We start from the raw sequence: 22,653 nt of genomic DNA, 5'->3' as shown, positions 1-22,653 counted from the left end.
GGAAATCAGAATAGTAGGGTAGTAGTTATTCCAGGAGAAGTAATAGCCACAGGGTAGGGTTACATAGAAAATATAGGCCATAGAAGGATGAGATGTAAGTCCCCAAGGGTGCCTATATCAGAGGAGCAAGAAGCTCCTAGATCAATCATTTGTCAGGTCTAGGGACGAGACTGGAAGTATTGACTCACTTGCAAGGAAACTAAGCAGGTCACCCGTGACAATGAAAGCAGACTGACCTCACCTACCACCATTCTTTCCAACATTCGCTTATCTATCTTATTTAGGATAGTTTTTTGTTTGTTTGTTTGTTTGTTTTATTTTGTTTTGCTATGACACACATACTTCCTATCAAACGGCCAGGTTTTTTTGTTTTTTTTTTTTTATTCTTATGTTAATCCCCATACATTACATCATTAGTTTTAGATGAAGTGTTCCATGATTCATTGTCTGTGCATAACACCCAGTGCTCCATGCAGAATGTGCCCTCCTCAATACCCACCACCAGGCTAACCCATCCTCCCACCCCCCTCCCCTGTAGAACCCTCAGTTTGTTTTTCAGAGTCCATCGTCTCTCATGGTTCGTCTACCCCTCCGATTTCCCCCTGCTTCATTCTTCCCCTCCTGCTACCTTTTTCTTCTTCTTTTTTTTTTTCTTAACATATATTGCATTCAAATGGCCAGTTTTCAGCACAGAATGCATTAATTCACAAAGCACTCTCAGAATTATTTAAATCTCCCACTAGCATGACCTCCTATGAGGAATCAGATACCAGATTGATTCCTGAACACTGTTAGTCAAGAATATAATATTCTAATCAGAGAATAAACTTATTTTATACTATTTAGGAGGGATAACACAGGAATTCTGGTTTTGTCACTGTATTAATTTTAATTCTTAGTAATATTCAAGTAATATTCAAGCAATTTATCGTATTCAAAATGCCTTGACATGAAAGTCATCCTTCTTCATAAAATGAGCCATTTCCAGTTCTTTTCTATACACTTCAAAGTACCAGGACTCAGACTTTGACAGAACATTGCAGTCAGAACATCTCAGAAAAATTCTAGTTTTAAGAACACTCCAGAGAAGAAATTTTACAGTCTGTCAGGATTATTTCTACATTTTGCAGTATTATCAGAAAATTTTTCCTTATATTGAACCTAATTCACAGAGTTGCAATTTTAAGTCATTTATTCTTTTTATGAATTCAGTGGAAATAAAGAACCTTTCATATATCCATAAGCTATTATTTATTGAGCACTTACTTTGAGACACGCACTGTGATAAAAGCTTTACACGTTAACTTGCTTCATTTTCATACCCTGATTAAAAAGTAAGTATTCTAATTGTCGCTATGACAGAGAAGAAGAAACTGAAACAGAGGTAAAGCCTTGTTTAGGATCTCACAACTAGTAAGTGACAGAGCTGGGATTCAGTTGAGGTCCTTCCTGTTCTTAATTACAGGGACCTTAACTACCTCCCCAGACTCCTCTCTCAGCATTGTCTTTACCACTCCTAAATAACGCCAGTCCTTTACTCAATTTTCCGAACTGTATGATCATCTCAATTCTATTCTAAATGCTCTCAAAGTTCTCCAAACCTATGTTTCCAGGAAACCCAAATTAAACTTCCTAATAAGGAACCCTCTCAATGTTTTCCAAAGCTACCTCACCAGGAAACACAGATTAAACTTTCTAATAAGAATTATTTTGTGATTATCTTAATTTCTAGATTTCCTACTTTAGAATCTTAATTCCCTTAATTTCTTGGTAATAGTGCTCTGTTACCGAATCATGGCTAATAAGCCACCACAGTGTCTAGACCATTTCCAAAAATACAGGCTCATACTGGAATTCTGGCTTGTGGATATAGCTAATATAACTGCTGTTTTACATTTACTAGGTTATTTTTAAAAATAGAATTGAATATTATATTAGTATGTATAACTGTGCTATAATCACCATCTTAGAATAAGAACCAGATTAGTTTTTTTTTCTCCCTAAACTAGCTGGATTTAATAGAGTATAATTATTTGAATTTTATAAAGAAATACATACAACAGAATGAATATGACATTATAAAACAAGAAGAAAAAAAAGAGGGTTGACATTCTGTTAACTAAATGCCTTTCATTTTAAATGACTAAATTAAAACAAAATTAATTACCTTTTTAAACTATGCTTCATTTTACACTTAATTGACTTTTTCATTAGGCCACCTGCAATATTTGGCTTCTGATCGAAAGTTATTGCACCTTAGTTCGTAACTGGATATATTTTCCATCACATGCACTCTGATTGCATCAATATCTCTATTTTTTACTGACGCTCACACACACACTTGGCTGTCAAAAATACAATAAAATATAGGTGGCAATTATGATACCCCTGAATATAGTAATAAATCTCTCTTATGAGGAATTTTGGCTTACTTTCAAATAATCTGTCATTGATGTGGCAATTGAAACATCAGATGTAACTTTATATAGTCAACTTTCCACAAGAGTTTTTATCAATTCAAAGTTCAGCCAATGGCCTTTACTTCAAAGAGAGGCATACACTTCAGTAAAGGAAGGAGACAGACGTTTACAAGAGTGATCTTGTGATCTTCCTCATTCATCGCCAGTCACAAAGGCCTCTCTAACCTCCCCCACCACACCAGTCCAATTTCAGGTCAAGAGAGAAAAAACCAGTGTCCAGAGATTTGCAAATTATTCCAAGGGACAAAAAACACGGAAGAAAAAATTTCCAGAACAATGTCACTGTAAACATACTGAATATCCTTCAGAACTGTTAAATTCCTTCTATAAAACAATGAAAAACCTTGTTACTCTGCTCACAGAAATTTCAGTCAGTGCTTGAATTAGTAGTTATACTGATTCTTCTGCCTTTCTCTTTCAACTTTTATGTGCCCAAATAAAAACATTCAAATTCTGTATATATATACATATATTTTATATTCAAAATTCAATATATATATCACATATATATCATAGGTTGGATTTTGTATGTTTTCCCTTCGTCCCTATGCAAAAATGGAAATGGTTAGCATCTGAAGTTCTACTTTAGAAAATACATTTACCAGTTTTAAAGGACAGTTATAATAAGAATGTTAAGATGTTAGAGAACCCCACTTAAGCAGCCTTCTGGTAAGCCGGGCTTCTTATTCAAATTTGGTCAGGGCATTAGGAAAATATAAGCTGCTTAGTTTGTAGCTTTCAGTCTCTGAGGTGGTTTATTCAATTCACAGAATCATAGAATTTTAATGTTGGAAGGGACCATGGAAATTATCTAGTCCAACCTCTTTATTTTACGCGTAAGAAAATTGAGATTATCCTTTCTATATGCACCCAGCCAAAATTAAAAGAGTAACTCAATTCAGAACTCCCCCTTATATATTTAGACTTTAAGCTGCCTGTTAATACAAAGGAGACTCCATTTCAAAAGTCACAGAAACTTCTGTTCCATGCGTCTTACAATAAAACTGTACTGTGCCCCTTGGATGCCACTATTGAACTCATACTTGTCTTTAAGAACCTCTAACTCATGCCAAGTGAGAGATGATTGTGCCAAAATCAATCAGGCTGTAAGCATCTTAAAAGCAAGGCCTTTATCCTCCTGGCTTCATATCCCTAACAACTAGCAGAGCACCCAGCACACGGTCGGTGGTTTCTTTAATGAATGAACAATTGCCCTGAATATTAGTGCAGCAAAGTTAACAGGAAAAGAAGTAAAACCTGACAGTCCCTCCTGGGCTAGTTTCAGCTATTTAGTTGAGCTTCAGGGTGTTTATCAGCACTTGGATTCACAGTGGTTTGTCATCACAGGACTTTACCTGAAGTTCTCACAAGAATAGGTACCACCCATACAGCTTTCTATTCTTAAGGCTCTAAAAGTGTATTGGAAACAGTCCAACAGCAGCATGCCTGAAAGAAAACCTGCCATTAACTGAAGACATTTCTAACCTGCATAACCATTTGCACACTCCTCCTTCTCTTTCCACTTTAATTTAAGCTTATTTTACCACGATCATATGGTCATTTAAACTAAATGCTGCTGCTTGGAATCCAAACAAGTATGAAAACTTGCTCTAGTCCTACGTGCTCCCAGTCTGTCTTCAATTTCCTGAGTTCGAAGGAAGCATTAGGAATTCAAACATCGTACCATCCAGGTGGTCCACGTAGCAGTACACGTCGTAAGTTTCATGAGGCGAACGGAATCCGTAAGTCCTGACTCCTTCCTTCCCCATCATATCTCCGTAACAGCCTACTCGGGGAGCCCGGATGGGATACCTGGGGAAATAAAAGACTAGTCAATAGCACTTGATTCTTCCTCTCAGATGAATGAATTACAGCCTGAGGCCCCCAGACCTCTCACCGGACAGTCTGATCAGCCAGCCAGCCTGCGTCACACTGCTCAAATCCATCTTCATAGGCGGCATAGAGCTGCTCTGGGGTTGCTATGACTGCTCCAACATCCAAACAAACCTTCTGTGCCGCCTCAAAATTCAGAGTATACCTGCTGGTCGCCGCTCTGTAGTGAAACACAACCCCTGCCAAGAGAGCAGCAAGCGATTACAGGCAGGTTAAAATATCCCACCATACTTTGCAAAGTTTTTTACTGGCGCAATACATCAAAGTCATTGCTCACATGGTATAACACTATGGTGATCCTTTATTTTCACTTGGTGTAGCACCACACAGAATTATGGTGATGTGAGGAGCCCTAGAAATGCCATTCACCCAGGTGTCCTATTCTGCTCCATTAGGAAGTTTCCTGGCCAGGAATGTTCTATTCTCATGAAGACAATCTAAGAAAAAGATTTAAGCCACTAAATCCCAAGTGGTGGAGAGTTGTTCTAATTACAGGTAGTCTTCACATTATCATGGGGAGACTGGACAACTAAAGGGAGTTGGTGCTGCAGGAGATACAAAGAGTTAAGGGGGTCACAGGATCAACTTGCCCTACTTCATGATTTTACCCGGGGCGACTCAACAGAAGCCCATGGAACATTCACTAACACCACTTCCTCCAAACATAAAACATTTGAGATATTTACTTCCAGAAATAATGTACTAAGATGGCAAAGACAATGGACTGTGTATGAGTGAGAGCTTGTTCCAGTCCCTAATTTGTTCCTTAACCATATATGTTAATCTCCCCCACCATAAAGTATAACGGATATTGCTTACGTTATCTGATATAAAAGTCAAATTATGTAAAGGCTTTAAAAATGTTGGATAGGCTACTGAACACTACCCAATGTTTATCATATTCACCATGTGACTAGCATAACTGAGGGTTTCCACTAAGACAGATAAAATGTATGATTTTTATCCCCTGAGTTGAAGCTAGGCATCTCAGTACTTGCTTCAAATTCCACTCTGCTGTATGTTAGGAGTTCCATAATCTAGTGGTTCTTGAATGGTGCTCCAGGGCTCAAGGAATTGTCAAAGGGCTGAGGGAAGAGCAGCTGGGGGGTGGGGGGGTGGAGCTCCCCCCAACTTCAACAGGAGCATCTTTATTTTTAACTGGAGTAAATATAGTGACTCATTTCTACAAGACTGCAAAGTGAGTCACAGTAAGTACCTGGGAAGTCATTGGAAAATAGAAATTGGGGCAACTGGGTCTTATGGATGAGAATTTATTAAGAGTTGCACTGCCGGGAGGCCTGGTTTGCTCAGTCGGTTGAGTGTCTGACTCTTGATTTCAGCTCAGGTCATGATCTTAGGGTTGTGAGATTGAGTCTGGTGCCAGGTTCCACGCTCAGTGCAAGTCTGCCTGGGATGCTCTCCTTCTCCCTCAGTCCCTCACCCCACTCACACTCTCCCTCTCTCTCAAATAAATAAATAAATCTTTTTTTTTTAAAAGAAAAGGTCATATTGCCTAAGACCACTTTTTTTTGTTATGCAGAATGAACTTTGGTTTCCAAGATACCTTCCACTGTCTTTTTATTCCTAGTAATTCCCTGGGGTTGACAACAGTCTATATCCCAAAGCCTGACTTAAGAGACTGTCTTCCACATGCCCATCCTTAGACTGTCTCCTTCTCCCGAGACAGGTATGTGCCAATAAAATAACTACAGGGTGACAAACTAGCCATGTCATAGATAAGCACCTCTGATAAGTGTCAACTCAAAAAGACCTGCACAGTCACCGAGTAGATGTACTGACAATTAACATTCATTTTCCCATTTCTGATATTGCAACGAAAAATTCATCACATGCCTTTCAGAAAATCTGTACCTCTATAGAACTACAATAAAATTGCCAGGAAGTATATATTGTGCTATCTGGTAAGTATGAGAGAGTTTATAATGATCTCTAAGGCTTAAGCAAGAATTGAAACGGTTTTAAATTAGTCTTATGTTGATCAAAGCTTCAAATAGTCCTCTTGGTAATTAAAAATCTTCCATGTGCACTGAAGACTGGCAGTAAGGGGGCACAAAGGGGCCTCTAAGAGCAGGGCAGGGCATATCAGTCGGTATAAGTATCTGCAATTGTTGGGATAATTTGAAGACCTCATGGGGCTAAGGAGATTAAGTGGAGGATTTTCATTGTTTAAGAGGGGCAAGGGGCAAATCCATTGCTAATTCTTTAATGATGAAAATAGTAAGAAATTGTTAAACTCCTTTTGGGATTTTAAAAACATATATATAAATTATACATAGTGTGTATCTACCACTATTATATATATTTATAATTTATTAATAATCTGTATGTTTATACAAGATATAAATATAATACACACAAACATACAAACACACACACAAAGAGAAATAGAAAAATATCACTAGAGCAAAACAGTCCTAGGCTAACTAAAATAAATAATAAAAAGGTTAAAAGAATGAAGAGCCCAGAATATTTAGTGGATGCCTGGACAATATAAAAATAGATTGGAAGGAGAGAGAAACAGAATCTGAACATAAAAGGATGTACAGAAAATTAATTCGTTGCATCTGAAATTCAAAGAATTTCCTTTTGGCTACACAAGAAAGTTTTAATAAAACCCTTTGTATATATTTCTGAAAGGTAAATATTTTACAGGGAAATGGAGGGATGGAAGAAAAATCTGTTCCATCATGTTTGGGTATTAGAATTTTGCTTAATAACTTGCCAAAATATTCTGTTTCCAAGAGCTATGGTCTTATGTGTGTACCCAATTAAAGCGATTTTTCTTTGCTTTGTCTCCTAACTTAAATTCAAATGACATATAAACCACCACAGAAAAGGGGCTAAAATGAAAATGCCTCATTGCAAGACTTAATGTATAACAGCTAGCGTATTACCTTTAAAAAAAATTCACTGAGTTTTATTTTGATCCAATTCAAATGTTTATTAAGTCTGGTCTTTCTAAGGCACTGTGAAAGGTACCATGATACTTATTAAGTGCTTCATTTCTTCAATGTAAGATGGAATTTATATTTCTTAAGAACAAACTCAAAGGTTTTAATAATCATGCTAGGACAGCGAGAAAAAAGGAGAAAAGGTAGCATGTGAGTATGTGTGTGTGTGTATATGTGCATACACACATATTGTAAAAATTAAACTGTAGATCAGTCTTTATGGTCTTAAAAAGTATCATTGAGGGGCGCCTGGGTGGCTCAGTCGTTAAGCGTCTGCCTTCGGCTCAGATCATGATCCCGGGGTCCTGGGATCGAGCCCCACATCGGGCTCCCTGCTCCGCAGGAAGCCTGCTTCTCCCTCTCCCACTCCCCCTGCTTGTGTTCCTTCTCTCGCTGTCTCTCTCTCTGTCAAATAAATAAATAAAATCTTAAAAAAAAAAAAGTATCATTGATAGGTCTCAATAATGAAGTAATAATTCTTGAGCTATTTATCATGTCTTGAGGTATTCATCATTTCCGCAATACTGCACTTGCTCTTGACTGTATTGAGTCAGGGAAGTTGCTGTGCAAAAAGTCACCTTCCTTGACCCTTGAAGAAATAACAGCTCATTTTTGGTGAAAGGCATGAACTGTTGAAATGACTGATATTTCTTGCACTTGCCCAAACCCTGAACTATAGTTACTTTGGGTACAGTTTCACAACACTTCTGAACCAGGTATCATGTTACACTACTGTCTTCCAGACTTAGAAAGCCTTACCATCCACCGCCAATGACACCATGTCTTGTGTGTCTTCAATCCCGTACATGACATCGCAGCGGTAGAGACCCGCGTCACTGGCGCGCAGTTTGACCATGGTGAGTGAGGCATCACCCACGACCTCGGAATGTGTGGGCACGGACACTCTTCCTTGATAGCCTTGACCAATCTTGATATTCCCATTTTGGGCTACAAGAACCGTAGTCTCCTTCAGATCTTTTCCATTCTTGTCCAATTCAATCTTAGACCATTTGATTCTGAGAAATTCGCTGGAGGTGTTGTAACTGGGTGGTAAGGTAGGCAGGGTTGAAAAATGACAAGGTAGGTTGACTTTTCCAGAGAGGGAGCCCTTAACAGGTGGGCTTTCTTCCACTTTGACTAGAAGAAAGAGAAAATACCAAATTAACGGTCCTAGAAAACTCAACTGAGTCTATTAAATAAGTGAATGGATAAGAAACCCTTGCCTTGGTTTGGTTACATCTTCAATATGTGAGATAATTAGAATGATTTTATATATAAAGAATAGTATACAATTTTAATAATGTTTTGCAACAAAGACAGGGATTCATAATGCTCATTTTTATGTACTAAAAATATGGCATTTATTTTGAAGTATTTGTAACTTAGGGTTCAACACGAACAAAATAGGTGATAGAATAAGGCTGTACAGGAAGGCAGAGACTAGAATCAGTAATGCAGGTTTCAAAGACTGGACCGATGTTAGGAAGAGCAGTTGAAAGGCAAATTTATATCTACAGGTCAGAAGAGGAAAAACATTTAAGATAACTGCCACATTACCTTAGAGGAAATGAAAATAAAATGCAAAGAGGAAGCAAAAATTTTAAAAATGTACTTTAGTAGACTGGAGCAAGAGGAAGTTTAACACTTGAAGGACCCTCATTTGGTTCAGTGTTCGAACCAAAGGCTTTCATCATAATGACAAATCCAGCTGCAATCACTTTGCAGTGAAACATTACCTCTCAATTGTATCCTGGGGGGAAATTTTGGTCTGTTTATCTAACCCACCTAGAGTATTAATCTGCATAATGTCTTTCTGTTTAAGCCCTTAAACTTTTAATAAGAAAGAATACCTTGACTGCAATTTAACACTATCACATGCAAAAAAAAACCTGTTCTTTTACTCTTACAGGAATTCATACCCCTTTCTTTCCTCCCCCCCCCCATCTTCTAGTTCCTACAAATTGGCTAGACAATGTGTTGGCAATAACAATAGAAATTATGTCAATACACAAGCAGCCCTACTTCATGAAAATATGATGAACAAGTTAACAGTAGCCTCCAGATGGAGTGAAATAATATTTCTTAATTAACAAAATGCCGTGTGTCTAACACCTAGTGTGTGTTAGTAGTCAAGGTATTGGTAACATACATCTCAATATAAACATGCATCAGAAATTATATAGCTGTCAACACAGCACTGAGGATTCAGTTGCGGATAAGTCATTTTGAAAACTGCAGGAAGATAAGGAGATATTATGGACTTTAAGAAAAAAATACTTTCGGGGCGCCTGGGGGGCTCAGCCGTTAAGCGTCTGCCTTCGGCTCAGGTCATGATCCCAGGGCCCTGGGATCGAGCCCCACATCGGGCTCTCTGCTCGGCGGGAAGCCTGCTTCTCCCTCTCCCACTCCCACTGCTTGTGTTCCCTCTCTCGCTGTGTATCTCTCTGTCAAATACATAAATAAAATCTTTAAAAAAAAAAGAAAGAAAAGAAAAAAATACTCTCTACTATTAAGGACTGAAATTTAACTTCAAGATGACTGGCCTATAAAACATTTTATATGATACAAATAAATCTAAAATAATCAATACAGTATTATATTTACAGTATTTGATAGAAATCACTCACATATTTCTAATTTATAATGGTCATTGTTGTCATGCATTTCTTTGTCATCTTACTAATCTATATATAACTTGTCCCAAAACAGGATTTAAGGCACTTAACAAAATTAAATAAAAATAAAATATACTATTAACTGCACTAAGTTAGTCTTTAAGATGTTACTAAGATCATTATCATCTTAGAATATAGTATCAAGGGGACAATTCCATTCTATTAACTCCTTGGCTGACAAAATAAATTATCTCACTTAAAGTGAACCCTCAGAGTGAAACTAGTCCAATCACTTTCTACAGATGCTCCACTGAGAGGAAGTGACATTCAAGCTCCCAGCTGGCTGGTTACATACCTGGGTGGTGAGAAGGAAAGTCTCCTCACAACTAATCAAGGGATCTTTCAGCTTTGGTATTTATTGGGTTTTCCCATTGTCCCTAAATTAGTTTTAGTTCCTTTGCAGAGTCTAGACCCATCCTATTTCTATCCCATCCTATTTCTATCCCATCCTATTTCTTTAATTGCTATCTGCATTGGCAGCTCTTAGTAATTTCATGATCTTTTAAATAAATCTATAAAGTCCACAGGGGACTCCCTACCTGATTCATAATCCTTTAATTTGGGCCCCATTAGGGAGATGATGATGACACAAAGATTTTTTTTTTTTTTTTGCCAAGAATAGGGGTTCTGAGAAGGGAAGGGGTGAGAATTCTATGATCTAAAAATCTCCTAATTTACATTTATCATATGTTCTAGGAAATCCCATCTTCCTTCCTGAAGAATTATTTAGATGATTAACTTCACCACAAATAAAGTATTGCTCTTTTAATGGAAAATAAACAGCTTTACCATCAACCTCAATTATGATATAAATTATGAGATTCTTTATCATTTCCCTAAAAAATGAATTTAAGATAAATGATATTCAATTCTGTAATATTTATTACTAAATTATAATTCTTTTCACAATTTTAGATGTGTAGAGGCAGATATGAGAGTCAGTCAAATCTATCCATTTGGGTGGTTTTTGAAACTCAGAGCATTGCTCAATAACTGTGCTGTTATGAAAAAATATATTGGAACAAAATGATGTCAAAAGGCAAATTTCCCAAGGGTTATTTATTGTTCTAGATGTTTATAGATACAAGAAAATTAAAAGCTTCAGTTGGATATAAATATATTCACGTAGAATCCAGTCTTAACAACAGGATTAACAAGAAGCTGTGTGGTCAAGTCTTTTGTGTATAAAATTTTGAGTCTTAATGCACTGGGTCGCAAGAACTAAGTTCACTGAATCTAAATATTTTAAGGAAGAAATTTAGTAGTTCAGAAGATTATGTTTATAGACCATGCATGTTTTTAAAAAATGCTACCTGCAAGAACTTGTCTGAAATTGTGAACAATGCAAGTTATAAAAATGAATGTTAAAAAAAGTTCACTGTTCCCACCAGATGGTTTGTGGTCCAAATGAGTATATTGAGGGAGAAATCTCTGAATAATGAATGATCATTTACCTTTCATTCTTTGTCAGTAAATTCTGTGGAGAAGAATGACGTAAATTCCATCTACACAATTTGACCAAACACACACACACACACACACACACACACACACACCTTGGCCAAATAAATGTCAGATTGAGAATATGGGAATTTATTACTCTCTCAGGTGATAAATATCACTCTCTTGTTCATTCATTTACTCATAACTGCATGACTCATTTACTGATATTAGAGGAATATCCAAACAACCAAGTCAACACTAGATAATCAATATAATAAGTATTGTTAAAGCACAGACCTCTTCATGCATTAAAATAAAGCCAAAAATCAGGAGACAAGGTATTCATTAATATTAGTTATTGATCTTTTGAGTGCTTAGGAATAAGCAGAGAAAAGCTTAAGATGAAAATACTTGTGTTGACTCATAGCAAGTTACTGCAGTGTATCACACTATGAACTTGGCAACTCTGCTTTATGTGGATCTTATGTTTTCAACTCTTGCCCCTCATATGAAAAAATTAAATTCTTCTGAAATCAGCCCCCAACTAATTACATCTCTTAATCATGATCACATATGTACAAAGAACTTGATTCTTGGCCTAACGTATAATACAGTGGTTAAGAGCATGGACTATGGAGCCTGACTGCCCAGGTTCAACTCCAGGCTCCATAACTAAACTGCTATATAATCTTCTACATTAGCTATGCCTCCAAAGCTTTTGATAATACAGTTTCCTCATCTGCCAAATGGGGAGAATAGAAGCATCTGTCTCACTGGAAAGTTAAGATTCAATAAATTTACTATGTGAAATACTCAGAAGAAGGCCTGACATGTAGAAATCATTCAATATTGCTAGCTATAATTATTATTATTTTAAAAAACCGTCAAGGGGCTATATCATAAGTGTTCTGGGTTTTTTCCCCATTGTTTGTGTGAGTTCTTTCTTTGTTTTAAGCAGAAAGTCTAAACTCTAAGTGTCCCTCAAGGTTCTCCCCCTCTTTTCTGTATTATTCTTCTTCTGTTACTACCCATCTAAACCAACTCCATTTTCCATATTTCCTTTCTGTGTTCTCCCTTGTCCCTGGATGCTATTATCCTTCCCTGTCTGTGACCTTCCCCTTTACTTCCTGAAAACACTGAAGAAGACAGCACCTGGGCTGTCTGGGAATATGAAAGTCTATGTGTGGAACTGCAAATTAGTTCAGAGAGTCTGAAGCATAGAGTAAGTGTGAGAAAAACGTGGAAGCTGAGTCTGGAGAGGAGCAGATCACTGAAACTCAGGGCAGTATCTTCCCTCATGGACTACGGTCCAGGAATTTGGAATTATAGAACCTTCATTAGGTGAATATATAATTTAAAGCTGAGGAAAACAGTGCATGTGCACTTACCCAGTTACTCTGAGGGAGAGAAAGAGAGAGAAAGGAGAGGAGAGGAGAGGAGAGGAGAGGAGAGGAGAGGAGAGGAGAGGAGAGGAGAGGAGAGGAGAGGAGAGGAGAAGAGAGGGGGGGAACCCTGCCCTGGCTTTGCCATTAATTTATTGTGCGACTTTGGGGAAGTTTACTTACTTTCAGGAAGTAAAGGGGAAGGTCACAGACAGGGAAGGATAAAAGCAGCCAGGGACAAGGGAGAACACAGAAAGGAAATATGGAAAATGGAGTTGGTTTAGATGGGTAGTAACAGAAGAGGGATAATAGAGGAAAGAGGGGGAGAACCTTGAGGGACACTTAAAATAGAGTTTAGACTTTGGCTTAAAACAAAGAAAGAACTCAGGGCAGTATCTTCCCTCATGGACTACGGTCCAGGAATTTGGAATTATAGAACCTTCATTAGATGAATATATAATTTAAAGCTGAGGAAAACAGTGCATGTGCACTTACCCAGTTACTTTGAGGGAGAGAGAGAGAGAGAGAGAGAGAGAAGAGGAGGAGAGGAGGGGAGGGGAGAGGAGAAGTAAAGAGAGGAGAGGAGAGGAGAGGAGAGGAGGGGAGAGGAGAGAAGGGGAGGGAAGAGAAGAGAAAAGAAATATAGATGTGGGTAAAAACTTGGCTGTCAGCCTGCTCTTTGTCTTTTTGACTCTTCTCAAACCCTAGCCTCCTGAGGGTTTGATAGGCTTTCTTTTCTTCATAGGAAAGTCTTTGAGTATATTGAAGAAGACAGATTTTAAAAATATGTCCAATGCCATATATGAGCCTTTTTGCAGTCTGAAAGTAATCTGGGAATTTACTGAAAATCCGTTCGCTTCTTTAGCATTCTGTTCATTATTTCATTTTGATTGATTGATTTAAAACCATTTATTAAATAAAAAATAATATTTTAGCTGAAAGTGTTCAGCACTATAAATCACTAAATAGATTAAAATTAATTCTTTATTCTAGTGGCCCCATATTGCTATTCTATGCCCTAGTACTTACATTTTTATTTCACTAAGCACCAAAGAAATTGTTACCACACTCACCTTTATGTAGTGCATGGGTTGCTATTAAGGTAGAGCACAACCATAAGATGCTCTTTATATTTATCAACATCTTGTTCTAGAAATGAAGAAAAACACAAAGGAAACCATAAGCATTCAGGTTTGTGGTGGGCCATAAATCACATGCTATTTGTGCAGTATATGTAATAAGAGTATAAGGAGCAGCTCCCCTTAGATTGTAAAAACAAGATAGAACCTGTAATAGGAAAAGTCATCCCAACACTTTAATTATTAGTTTGACTCTCACCCAATGCAGTTGTTACCAAAATAATCCCAGAACCCACTTTGGGAACATACAACAATATGGATGCACGGGACAACCACAACTGGGTAGGCTGTAGAAAGAACAACTGAGACCATAGCCCGAGCAACTAGTGGCTAGGAACTGGCACAAAGAGGGAGGGGTGACCACAATGTCTATTTAGAAACAGGAAGCTGGTCACAGATGGAGCAGAAGAAGATGGGGAAGCAATAGGTAGAGATGTTGAAAGAGAGGGATTCATATCAAATGTGAGGTGGGAAGGAACATGGTGGTGGTTCCCGCACATGGTATCAAAACAGGGAATAAGGACTTCAGCAGGCTTTTTAAAGCACAGACTCAATTTAGTTTCTAGGAGGCTGAACAAACAAAACAAATGTATTATAAGGAGCTGTTAATTACAAAAAGACCAGTGCTTGCCATGAGTTTGTTTTTTTTTTTTAAGATTTTATTTATTTATTTGAGAGAGAGAATGAGAGACAGAGAGCACGCGAGGGAAGGGGATCAGAGGAGAAGCAGACCCCCTGCTGAGCAGGGAGCCCGCCGTGGGACTCGATCCCGGGACTCCAGGATCATGACCTGAGCTGAAGGCAGTCGCTTAACCAACTGAGCTACCCAGGCGCCCTGCCATGAGTTTTAAAGCAGTTCCAACAGTTCCTAAGTCTGAAGGGTGAAAAAAAGAAAGAAAAACTCTATTCAGAGAGTCAAGAAACCCTGCCCTGGCTTTGCCATTAATTTATTGTGTGACTTCGGGGAAGACATTTAACAGTCTGGGTCTCAGAATGGTCCCTTCCAGCTTGAATTTCTATGAAGCTGTAATTATGAGGCAGATAAGTACCAGTGTTGGGGACCATCTGGAACGCAAAGAGACAATCTCAGAAGAACTGCAGATTATTTGATCCCCATGGTTGTTCCTTTCTCAGCTACATTTAGAACTGTTCTGTAACGGTCCTTCTTGGTTGGCTACCCAGCAGCTTTCTTCTTTCTCCTTTCTAACAAAATTCCCATTCCGTTCTCCTGTCTACCCTCCTTCACACAGCCATACACCTTAGAGAAGCCTGAGTCAAACCCAGCCCGAGGGAATGATCTTGATTATCCTGTCAGTCACACTGCTCCCATTCCTTTCACCAATGACTGGTTTTGGAATGAGTATATGAGGCAGTCTTTACTAATGAGATGTGAGGGGATCTCAGCAGGGCAGAAGGGATGCTCCTGGGAGAGGGACATTCATCTTAAGAGTAGAAAGTGAAATTTCAGGTTGTATCATAAAAAAGCTATTAAAGAAAATGCATTCCATGAGTATTAACTGAATCTAACTAAGAAACCTTTTTATAAATATACTTATAAACAGTAATTTCCTATCTTCATTAGAGAAAAAATTGTCGTCAATTTTTTTTATTTTTTCAGGAGACTTTTATAAGCATAATGGTAAAAGCCTGGTCTCCACCTGAATGCAAGTTTTGAATCCTTTACTAATACTCTGCAATTTGGGGGTAAATTACTAACTCTCTCATTTTCAGTAGCTTTTTAATTGTGAAAAGTAGTACTTAACTATTGGAGTGAATGTGAGGATTGATAAAATAATGCATATGAAATATAGCTCAGGGATACACAGTGTATTCAGTACTCAATATTTCTTACTAAAATTACTAATTCAGGTTTTCTACAGATGTTCTCTTCCTGCTTTCATATCATTAATAGTAAAAAGAAAAGTATTTGAAGCTGTTGGATTGGAAAATTATAACCTTGGTTGCCACTATAGAAGCAGTAGATAAGTTTATGCTTATAATAAATTGCTCTAAAACTTTTTTCTATGTGCTTTGAGTCATTTCTTGTAAACATGTTTTATCTTCTCTGTAGAACAGTAGGCTCCGTAGAACAGAGCTAGTATTACATTCAATTTACTAATTCCCGTAATATTCCCATAATATTTCCACAGGGCCAGCTTCAGAGTAGACCTTGAGGAAGGTTTATAGACCAAATGCAGGACCACTGCCTCCACTTCCTATTCTGAAACACACTCTGAAGCCAAGGGCCAACAATCTCTTATGACTATGGGAAAGTAGGCTAATTAAACGTGAAATACATTTAAACCAGTCCAGTTGACTATTCATCATGTCATGATAATATTTGATGTTTGTCAGTATTTGGACATTGGTGTTAGATCTCATAACAAGATCAGAGAAAGTGTGACCATGACCCAGGAATGGGTCTTCTGCATCCTAATTTCCTCTCTAAGACCAATACTCAAAGTGTAACTTTTTGTGCCATACTTCAACCTTATAAAAGTATCTTTTTTTTTTTAAGAGAGGGAGTAAAATGGTTTTTCATCTATATAACAAGTATATTCATCACTTGCCTTAAGATTGCCCCAAGACAAGGCTAGTGAAGGAAGCCAGTGCATTAAAAATACAAGGGAGAGATCAGTCATGTCTTAAATATATCTACATAAATATATTTTAACAAATTCCCAACATTCAAAAACTAGGGTTTTCACAGTAAGTCTTAGATCTCTTTTGACAAATCAGATCAAACAAGTCTAGGTCCATATTCTTGCTGGCCAGCCATCAGCACTAGGCAAGGAGCAGGCTCTCACCCTGGCTCCGTGTACTCAAGGTCATCACTCGCCCCACTCGGCTTCTTATCCATTTCTACTCCATTCCAGTTCCCTTTAGGCACCTGATTTAAAGAATGGTCATTTATTTCTTTAGTCAATATCTCAGAGTGCTTTTACTGATCTTAATTGCCTTAGAACTACATTTCTGTGGTCTCTTCCTTGGCGTCTACGGGCATTCATTCCATTTCTCTAATTTTCTTAAGGCTATGTCCATGTTCATGTTGTTAAGGCACACTATTTACCTTCTGCATTTGATCTTACTAGATAAGAAACTTTCTAAAACCTCTTTCTTTTTTTTAGTACCACTCTAACCCCCCACTTCTATTCTTCCCTCTTCCATGTCTTGTAAGCATAATCTGCTAGTGATAACATGTCTGTCTGCATAGAAAGACCTAGGAGATATGAAAGCCAGTGCCTATATTTAGCCTTCACTCCAGTGAAATCAGTGAGAAGAGGAGAAAGTCATCAAACAATCAAGGCACAGCTGACTGAAGCTGTTTAATTGCCTGGGAGACAGAAGAGACAAGGTTAACAAGACTCCTGTACATGACAAATGTCTGCAAAAAGGGTAAGGGTCATGCCAAGGATGGGCTGCCTTGAAGAAAGAGAGCCAAGGTTCTAGTAAACAGATATTTAATATTCTCCCTTAATCCTCCCTTAATCTTGGGGAAGATCCTCTGAGCAAAGGGTGACTTAAGGACACAGACATAGAGATTTTGTCTTCTAGTCTTCAAATTAGTTACCTTGGACAACCAATTGTCTAGGACACCTCAACCACAAGGTGAATATAATGAGTATTGCCTACCATATTGCTCCTGGGTGCATTCTCACAGGAAGAATCACTGCAACGCAGAGAGAAATATCATGGTTTAAGCAGGACATCTTATAAATTTATTTCACAGGAGTAATTGTGCCATGTGAATTTATCACTAACCTGTGACTGGATTCCTGAACTGGGACATAGCTAAGCTTTCTCATGTCATTGCCCCTTGGTACTGCCCTTTTCTCTGCCTGGTTAACTCCTTCCTCATTACTCTGTCTAAAACACACTGCATTCTCTATTCCTTTTGCCATGCTCTATTTTCATCACAGCACATAGCACATATCATTTTATTTATATATTTGGGAATTGCCTTTCTCTACCCACCATAATATAAGCTCTGGGAGAGCAGTCTTTGATGTTTTGTTCATTACTCAGGACACTCAGTAAAATATGCTCTTTTTTTTTTTTTTTTTTTTACATAATAAGCTGCATATTATAAACACTGTTTGGTACATTCCTTTCTTCATTTAAAATACAGTGTATCTTGGAGAATGTTCCAAATCAGCAAATACAGTTTTTCTGGGTTGTTTTTAACAACCATATAGTTTTCCATTAGATGAATGCAGCACCTTGTATTTCACCAGTTCCTATGATAAGCCTTTAAGCTGGCTTCATTATTTTTGCTATTAGAAACAATGCTGCAAAGGGCATCCTTGTCCATTTGTCTTGGGTAACATTTGTGCCAGTATCTATATGACAATGTCCAGAAGAGAATCGCTGGGTCAAAGAGTATATGCAGTTTTTAAATTTTTTGGTAGCTCTTACCAAATTATTTTGTAAAGAAGATGAACCTATTTATATTGCCACAGTAGTATGTGAGAGATCCACTTTCCCCACAACATGGCTGACAAAACCTTCATCGAACTTTTTTATCTTTACTACTGTGATGGATGAAAAAATAGTGCAGTATATCATTGTTTTTCAATTACTATTTCTTTAATTATGAATGAGACTGAGCAATTTCTTATATGATTAAAAAAATATTTTTTCTTCTGCCAACTGCCTGTATTTCACATTTGATATTTTTTGGATGGGTTTTGGTCTTTTACTTATTTGTAAAAGTTCTTGGTATACCAAAAGAGTTATTAGCTCTTTGTCTCTCATATGTTCCAATGTGTTACTTGTTTTTGTGTAAATAATTTAATTGTTATTTACTCATACTTATCAGTCTTTTCTAGTATGGCTTCTGGATTTTATCTTTTGCTTAGAACAGGTTTCTCTACTCCTATTTTATTATTTTAAAAATCCTATAAGTTCTTCTAGTTATTTTTTTATTTTATTTTAGTTTTGAGAGAGAGAGAGAGAGAGAGAGAGAACATGTACAAGCCAGGGCAGGGGGAGGGGGGGCAGAGGCAGAGGGAGAGAGAGACTCTTAAGCAGGCTCCACACCCAGGATAGAGCCCCACATGGAGCTGGATCTCATGACCCTCAGATCATGACCTGAGCTGAAACCAAGAGTAGGAAGCTTAACCAACTGAGCCTCCCAGGCGCCCCCTCTAGTTATTTTTTTAATATCATTCCCTACATCTCATATTTGGTCATCTTAACTTTATTTAAGGAAAAGAAATGAAGTAGAGATTGACTCTTATTCTGAGTGGACCAATCAGTTGTCCCCAAATCATTTGTTGAATAATCCTTCTTTTCCACTGAATTTCCATGTCTATTCTAGTATATTTCTGGACTCTGTCTCCTGTTAAGTGAAACTAGACAATTCTTAAAGCAAAATGCTCCTATCTAACTCACTTTATAGATTTAGTAGGAAATATGTGATTTAGGTAATAGTGTTTTTATTGAGATTATAGAATTAGATCAATATGAGTCCCATGGATATAATATTAACACCACTTATTTGTATAGTTTTCCATTTGCCAAAGCTTTCCCACAGGTATTCACCGTTTTGATGTGTATAACTGTATATGCATTTAATAGATTCTGACATCAAGCTTTTTGATTCCAAGTCTAGTGTTCATTCCACCACACCATAGGTAATAGCAACTCAGTAATTTAATAATAAAAAATTATTGTCACATATTATATATGTATTTATTATAAGCTATGTAGTCCTCATTTTTATAGACATAAGCACCTCTTAAAATTCTTAAAAGAACAAGGTAGGATATATATAGATACAGAAATTAGGTAAATTTAAACATAGATGTGCATTCACACCCTTTTATAGTTGATAGATCTATCCAGAGGAGTTTCAGGAAACATAACAGACAAACACATTCAACAAAGTCACTTTGCCCTGACCACTGAAATACAACCACCCTGGCACATTCAATGATAAGAACCTAGCAGAGTAAAAACAAAACAAACAAACAAAAAAACAACCCAAACACTGGAGAATACATATAAATACAATATAAACACATAAATGTACATTTATGTATGGGGGGTGTGGGGAGAGTGGGTGTAATTTTCTAAATCTAGGCTACCAGAGGAAACAGGCAAAAACTCACTAATTGAAGCAGAGCTTGACCAAGACATTTATCTCTAGGCATGCCTGGGTGGCTCAGTTGGTTCAGTGTCTGCCTTCGGCTCAGGTCATGATCCCAGGGTCCTGGGATCGAGTCCCGAATTGTGCTCCTTGCTTAGCAGGGAGTCTGCTTCTCCCTCTCCCTCAGGCTGCTGCTCCCCCCAGTGTGTGCTCTCTCTCTCTCTGACAAATAAAATTAAAAAAAAAAAAGACATTTATCTCTACTTCCTCTTGGTCTTTTTTTTTTTCTTTTTTAAAGATTTTATATATTTATTTGAGAGAGAGAGAGAACAAGCAGGGGCAGGGGGAGAAGCAGACTCTCCCCATCAGGAGAGCCTGATGCGGGGCTTGATCCCAGGACCCTGAGATCATGACCTGAGCCGAAAGCAGACGCTTAACTGACTGAGCCACCCAGGTGCCCATCTACTTCCTCTTGTTCTGATTCCCAATCAGAGGGAGTACCAGCCTTGTGTTTTCTGGTAAAGTATAGACCTATGCAACAATGAGCATGTTTTCTCAGACTAGAGCAACTCACCCCCAACAATGAGTGTGAGTCCTCACTGGTTTCTCTAGGTGAGTGGTGAAATAATCACCTACTGTAGTATAGTCACTGATTCTTCTCAAGATAACTGTGTATCTTGAGAAGTTGGGTCAGTCAAAGGGCAATATCCCATTTTAAATATCGTGTCTACTGATGTCTGTCAATGAATAAAGTCAACAAAACTGTTTAAACCGCAGTAGGAAAGAAAAGATTGGTTGTGTGACTATTGGAAGACAGCCTTGGTGGGTCTTTATGCTCTCAAAGGCTCTAAAGCTCAATTAGTGATCACTCATCAACCACAAAGTACTTATGCATAATAATGTGAGGAAAGAGAGAACAAAGACTATATTTTTAATATTAATCGTATTCAACCTTAAGTTAGCTTTTTAAGTCCTTTGCAAACAGAATTTACAAGCATGCAGACATAGGTATCTTAGAATATCAGAGACATTCCCCTCCAGTTTGCAAGCACAGAGAAAAATTAGAGGAAACCTACACGGGTAAACATATAAAGCTAGGGGGGGATTCTTTTCAAACTTCATTTTTTTAAAGCAGAAACAATTTAGGAATAACTTTTAATTTATCTACTAGGAAAAACAAACTAAAAGCTTGAATTCTGACATAAACCCTTAGATGGTCTTGTTCTTATCCCTCTTCCCACCACCCACAAGATTAAGGACTGTGGACTTCCTGCTGGAGGAAATAATTGCTCAATCACTTTGGAATCCACTGGAACCCTTCGCTGTATTAGTTTGGACAGACATATACAATTATGAAATCTTCCTTTTTTACTGAGAGATTGCACTAGAAGTCAGTCCCTGAGACCTTCTGCCTGATATGCTCTTATATCCAAGTGACATATTCTCGGAACTGGGAATAGATTTCATCTCAGAAAACTAGTTGTTGCTCCCATTGATGCCTTCCCATTTTTACATTAAACCCACAACATCCTATTTCAGGACTTCACATGAATATTTTCATGATAGCTTTGGCACAGTTGACAAGCAGTACTTAAAATAATTTAGGTCACAGCTTTTAGAAGGAGTCAAAAAGAAAGGGAAAGTGTACCAATTAGATAATCAGAATTTGAGATCTCAGAGATCCTTAAAACCCTGTTCTCTGAAGTAAAGCGAGGAAGCAAGAGAGTTTAAAATGCAGCTCTAAGTGGCAGTGTCTAGACTGCGCCACGTTCCCCCAAGTTACTAGCTCCGTCATTTCATAAATGTGTGCTGAGCTCCCACTGTGGGCCAAACCCGTGCTAAGGGTCCTGATGCACAGGGACCTGAGTTACACCCGCAGCCCCTTAATGTTTGAGCTCATTGGAATTACATCAGTCCTGTCAAATGGCAATCATTCGCCATTCTAGACACAGGACAGTCTGGACGTGATTATCCTGTAATTGACTAAAAATAGTCTTTAAACCTACTTGAACGTATTTTAAAAGTCAATATATGGAGTACAGAATAAACTCGTGTCATTTTTCTGCCGAAAAAGTTTGCTTGGAGTAAATCTTTACTTCCTCCCTGTTGCAAGGCAAACAGTCCTCCTACCGCTCCCAAGAAGCAAGAAAAATTGTTTTCACATTATTAATAAGAGTGCTTAGCACCTTCTGGACAGAAGTCGGGTAGCCTCCAGCAGCAGCCCGCAGCCTAAGCACCGAGGGCGCGACCGCGGAGCTTCCCGCCGTGAGCCCCGCCCAGCCTTTCCCCGCCCCGCCCCGCCCCCGCCGAAAGCGCAAGGCCCCGCCCCCATTGGCCTCTGGGCGGGGACCCGAGGCGCGGCGCCAGCGTTCAGGCTGGGCGGACGGCCGGTTCGGCAGAGCGGTTGTCTCAGAGCCCAAGTCACACCCGTCTCTGGCCGGGAACTAAAGCCCCAGCCCACGTGGCGGCGGCTGGAGCACTCCGGCGTAGCGAGGAGCGCCCGGCGCGGCTCCTACCCCGCGCCTGCTGAGCGAGTGGGGCTCGGCCCGAGGCCCCAGCCACTTTAAAGGGCTCGTTT

The 22,653-nt window shown here is 38.4% G+C and overlaps 1 protein-coding gene across 3 annotated transcripts in view; it reads right to left on the bottom strand.

Annotated features, from left to right (window-relative positions):
- Positions 1–22,653, bottom strand: part of VCAN (versican) — a 115,413-nt gene that overhangs the window by 89,784 nt on the left and 2,976 nt on the right. For all 3 annotated transcript variants that reach the window (XM_064596338.1, XM_064596339.1, XM_064596340.1), the window contains 4 exons: positions 13,919–13,994; positions 8,105–8,482; positions 4,378–4,552; positions 4,165–4,292 (listed from right to left, as the gene is read on the bottom strand). In XM_064596338.1, coding sequence (XP_064452408.1) covers positions 4,165–4,292; positions 4,378–4,552; positions 8,105–8,482; positions 13,919–13,988 — 751 coding nt within the window. In that variant the 5' untranslated portion in view covers positions 13,989–13,994. Of the gene's footprint in view, positions 1–4,164; positions 4,293–4,377; positions 4,553–8,104; positions 8,483–13,918; positions 13,995–22,653 lie in introns of those variants that run through there.

Source organism: Mirounga angustirostris, unplaced genomic scaffold (genome assembly GCF_029215605.1).
Source record: "Mirounga angustirostris isolate CCGP_5_RB_7025 unplaced genomic scaffold, mMirAng1.0.hap1 SCAF_7, whole genome shotgun sequence".
NCBI classification, from domain to species: domain Eukaryota; kingdom Metazoa; phylum Chordata; class Mammalia; order Carnivora; family Phocidae; genus Mirounga; species Mirounga angustirostris.
This window is presented reverse-complemented; position numbering and strand designations above follow the sequence as displayed.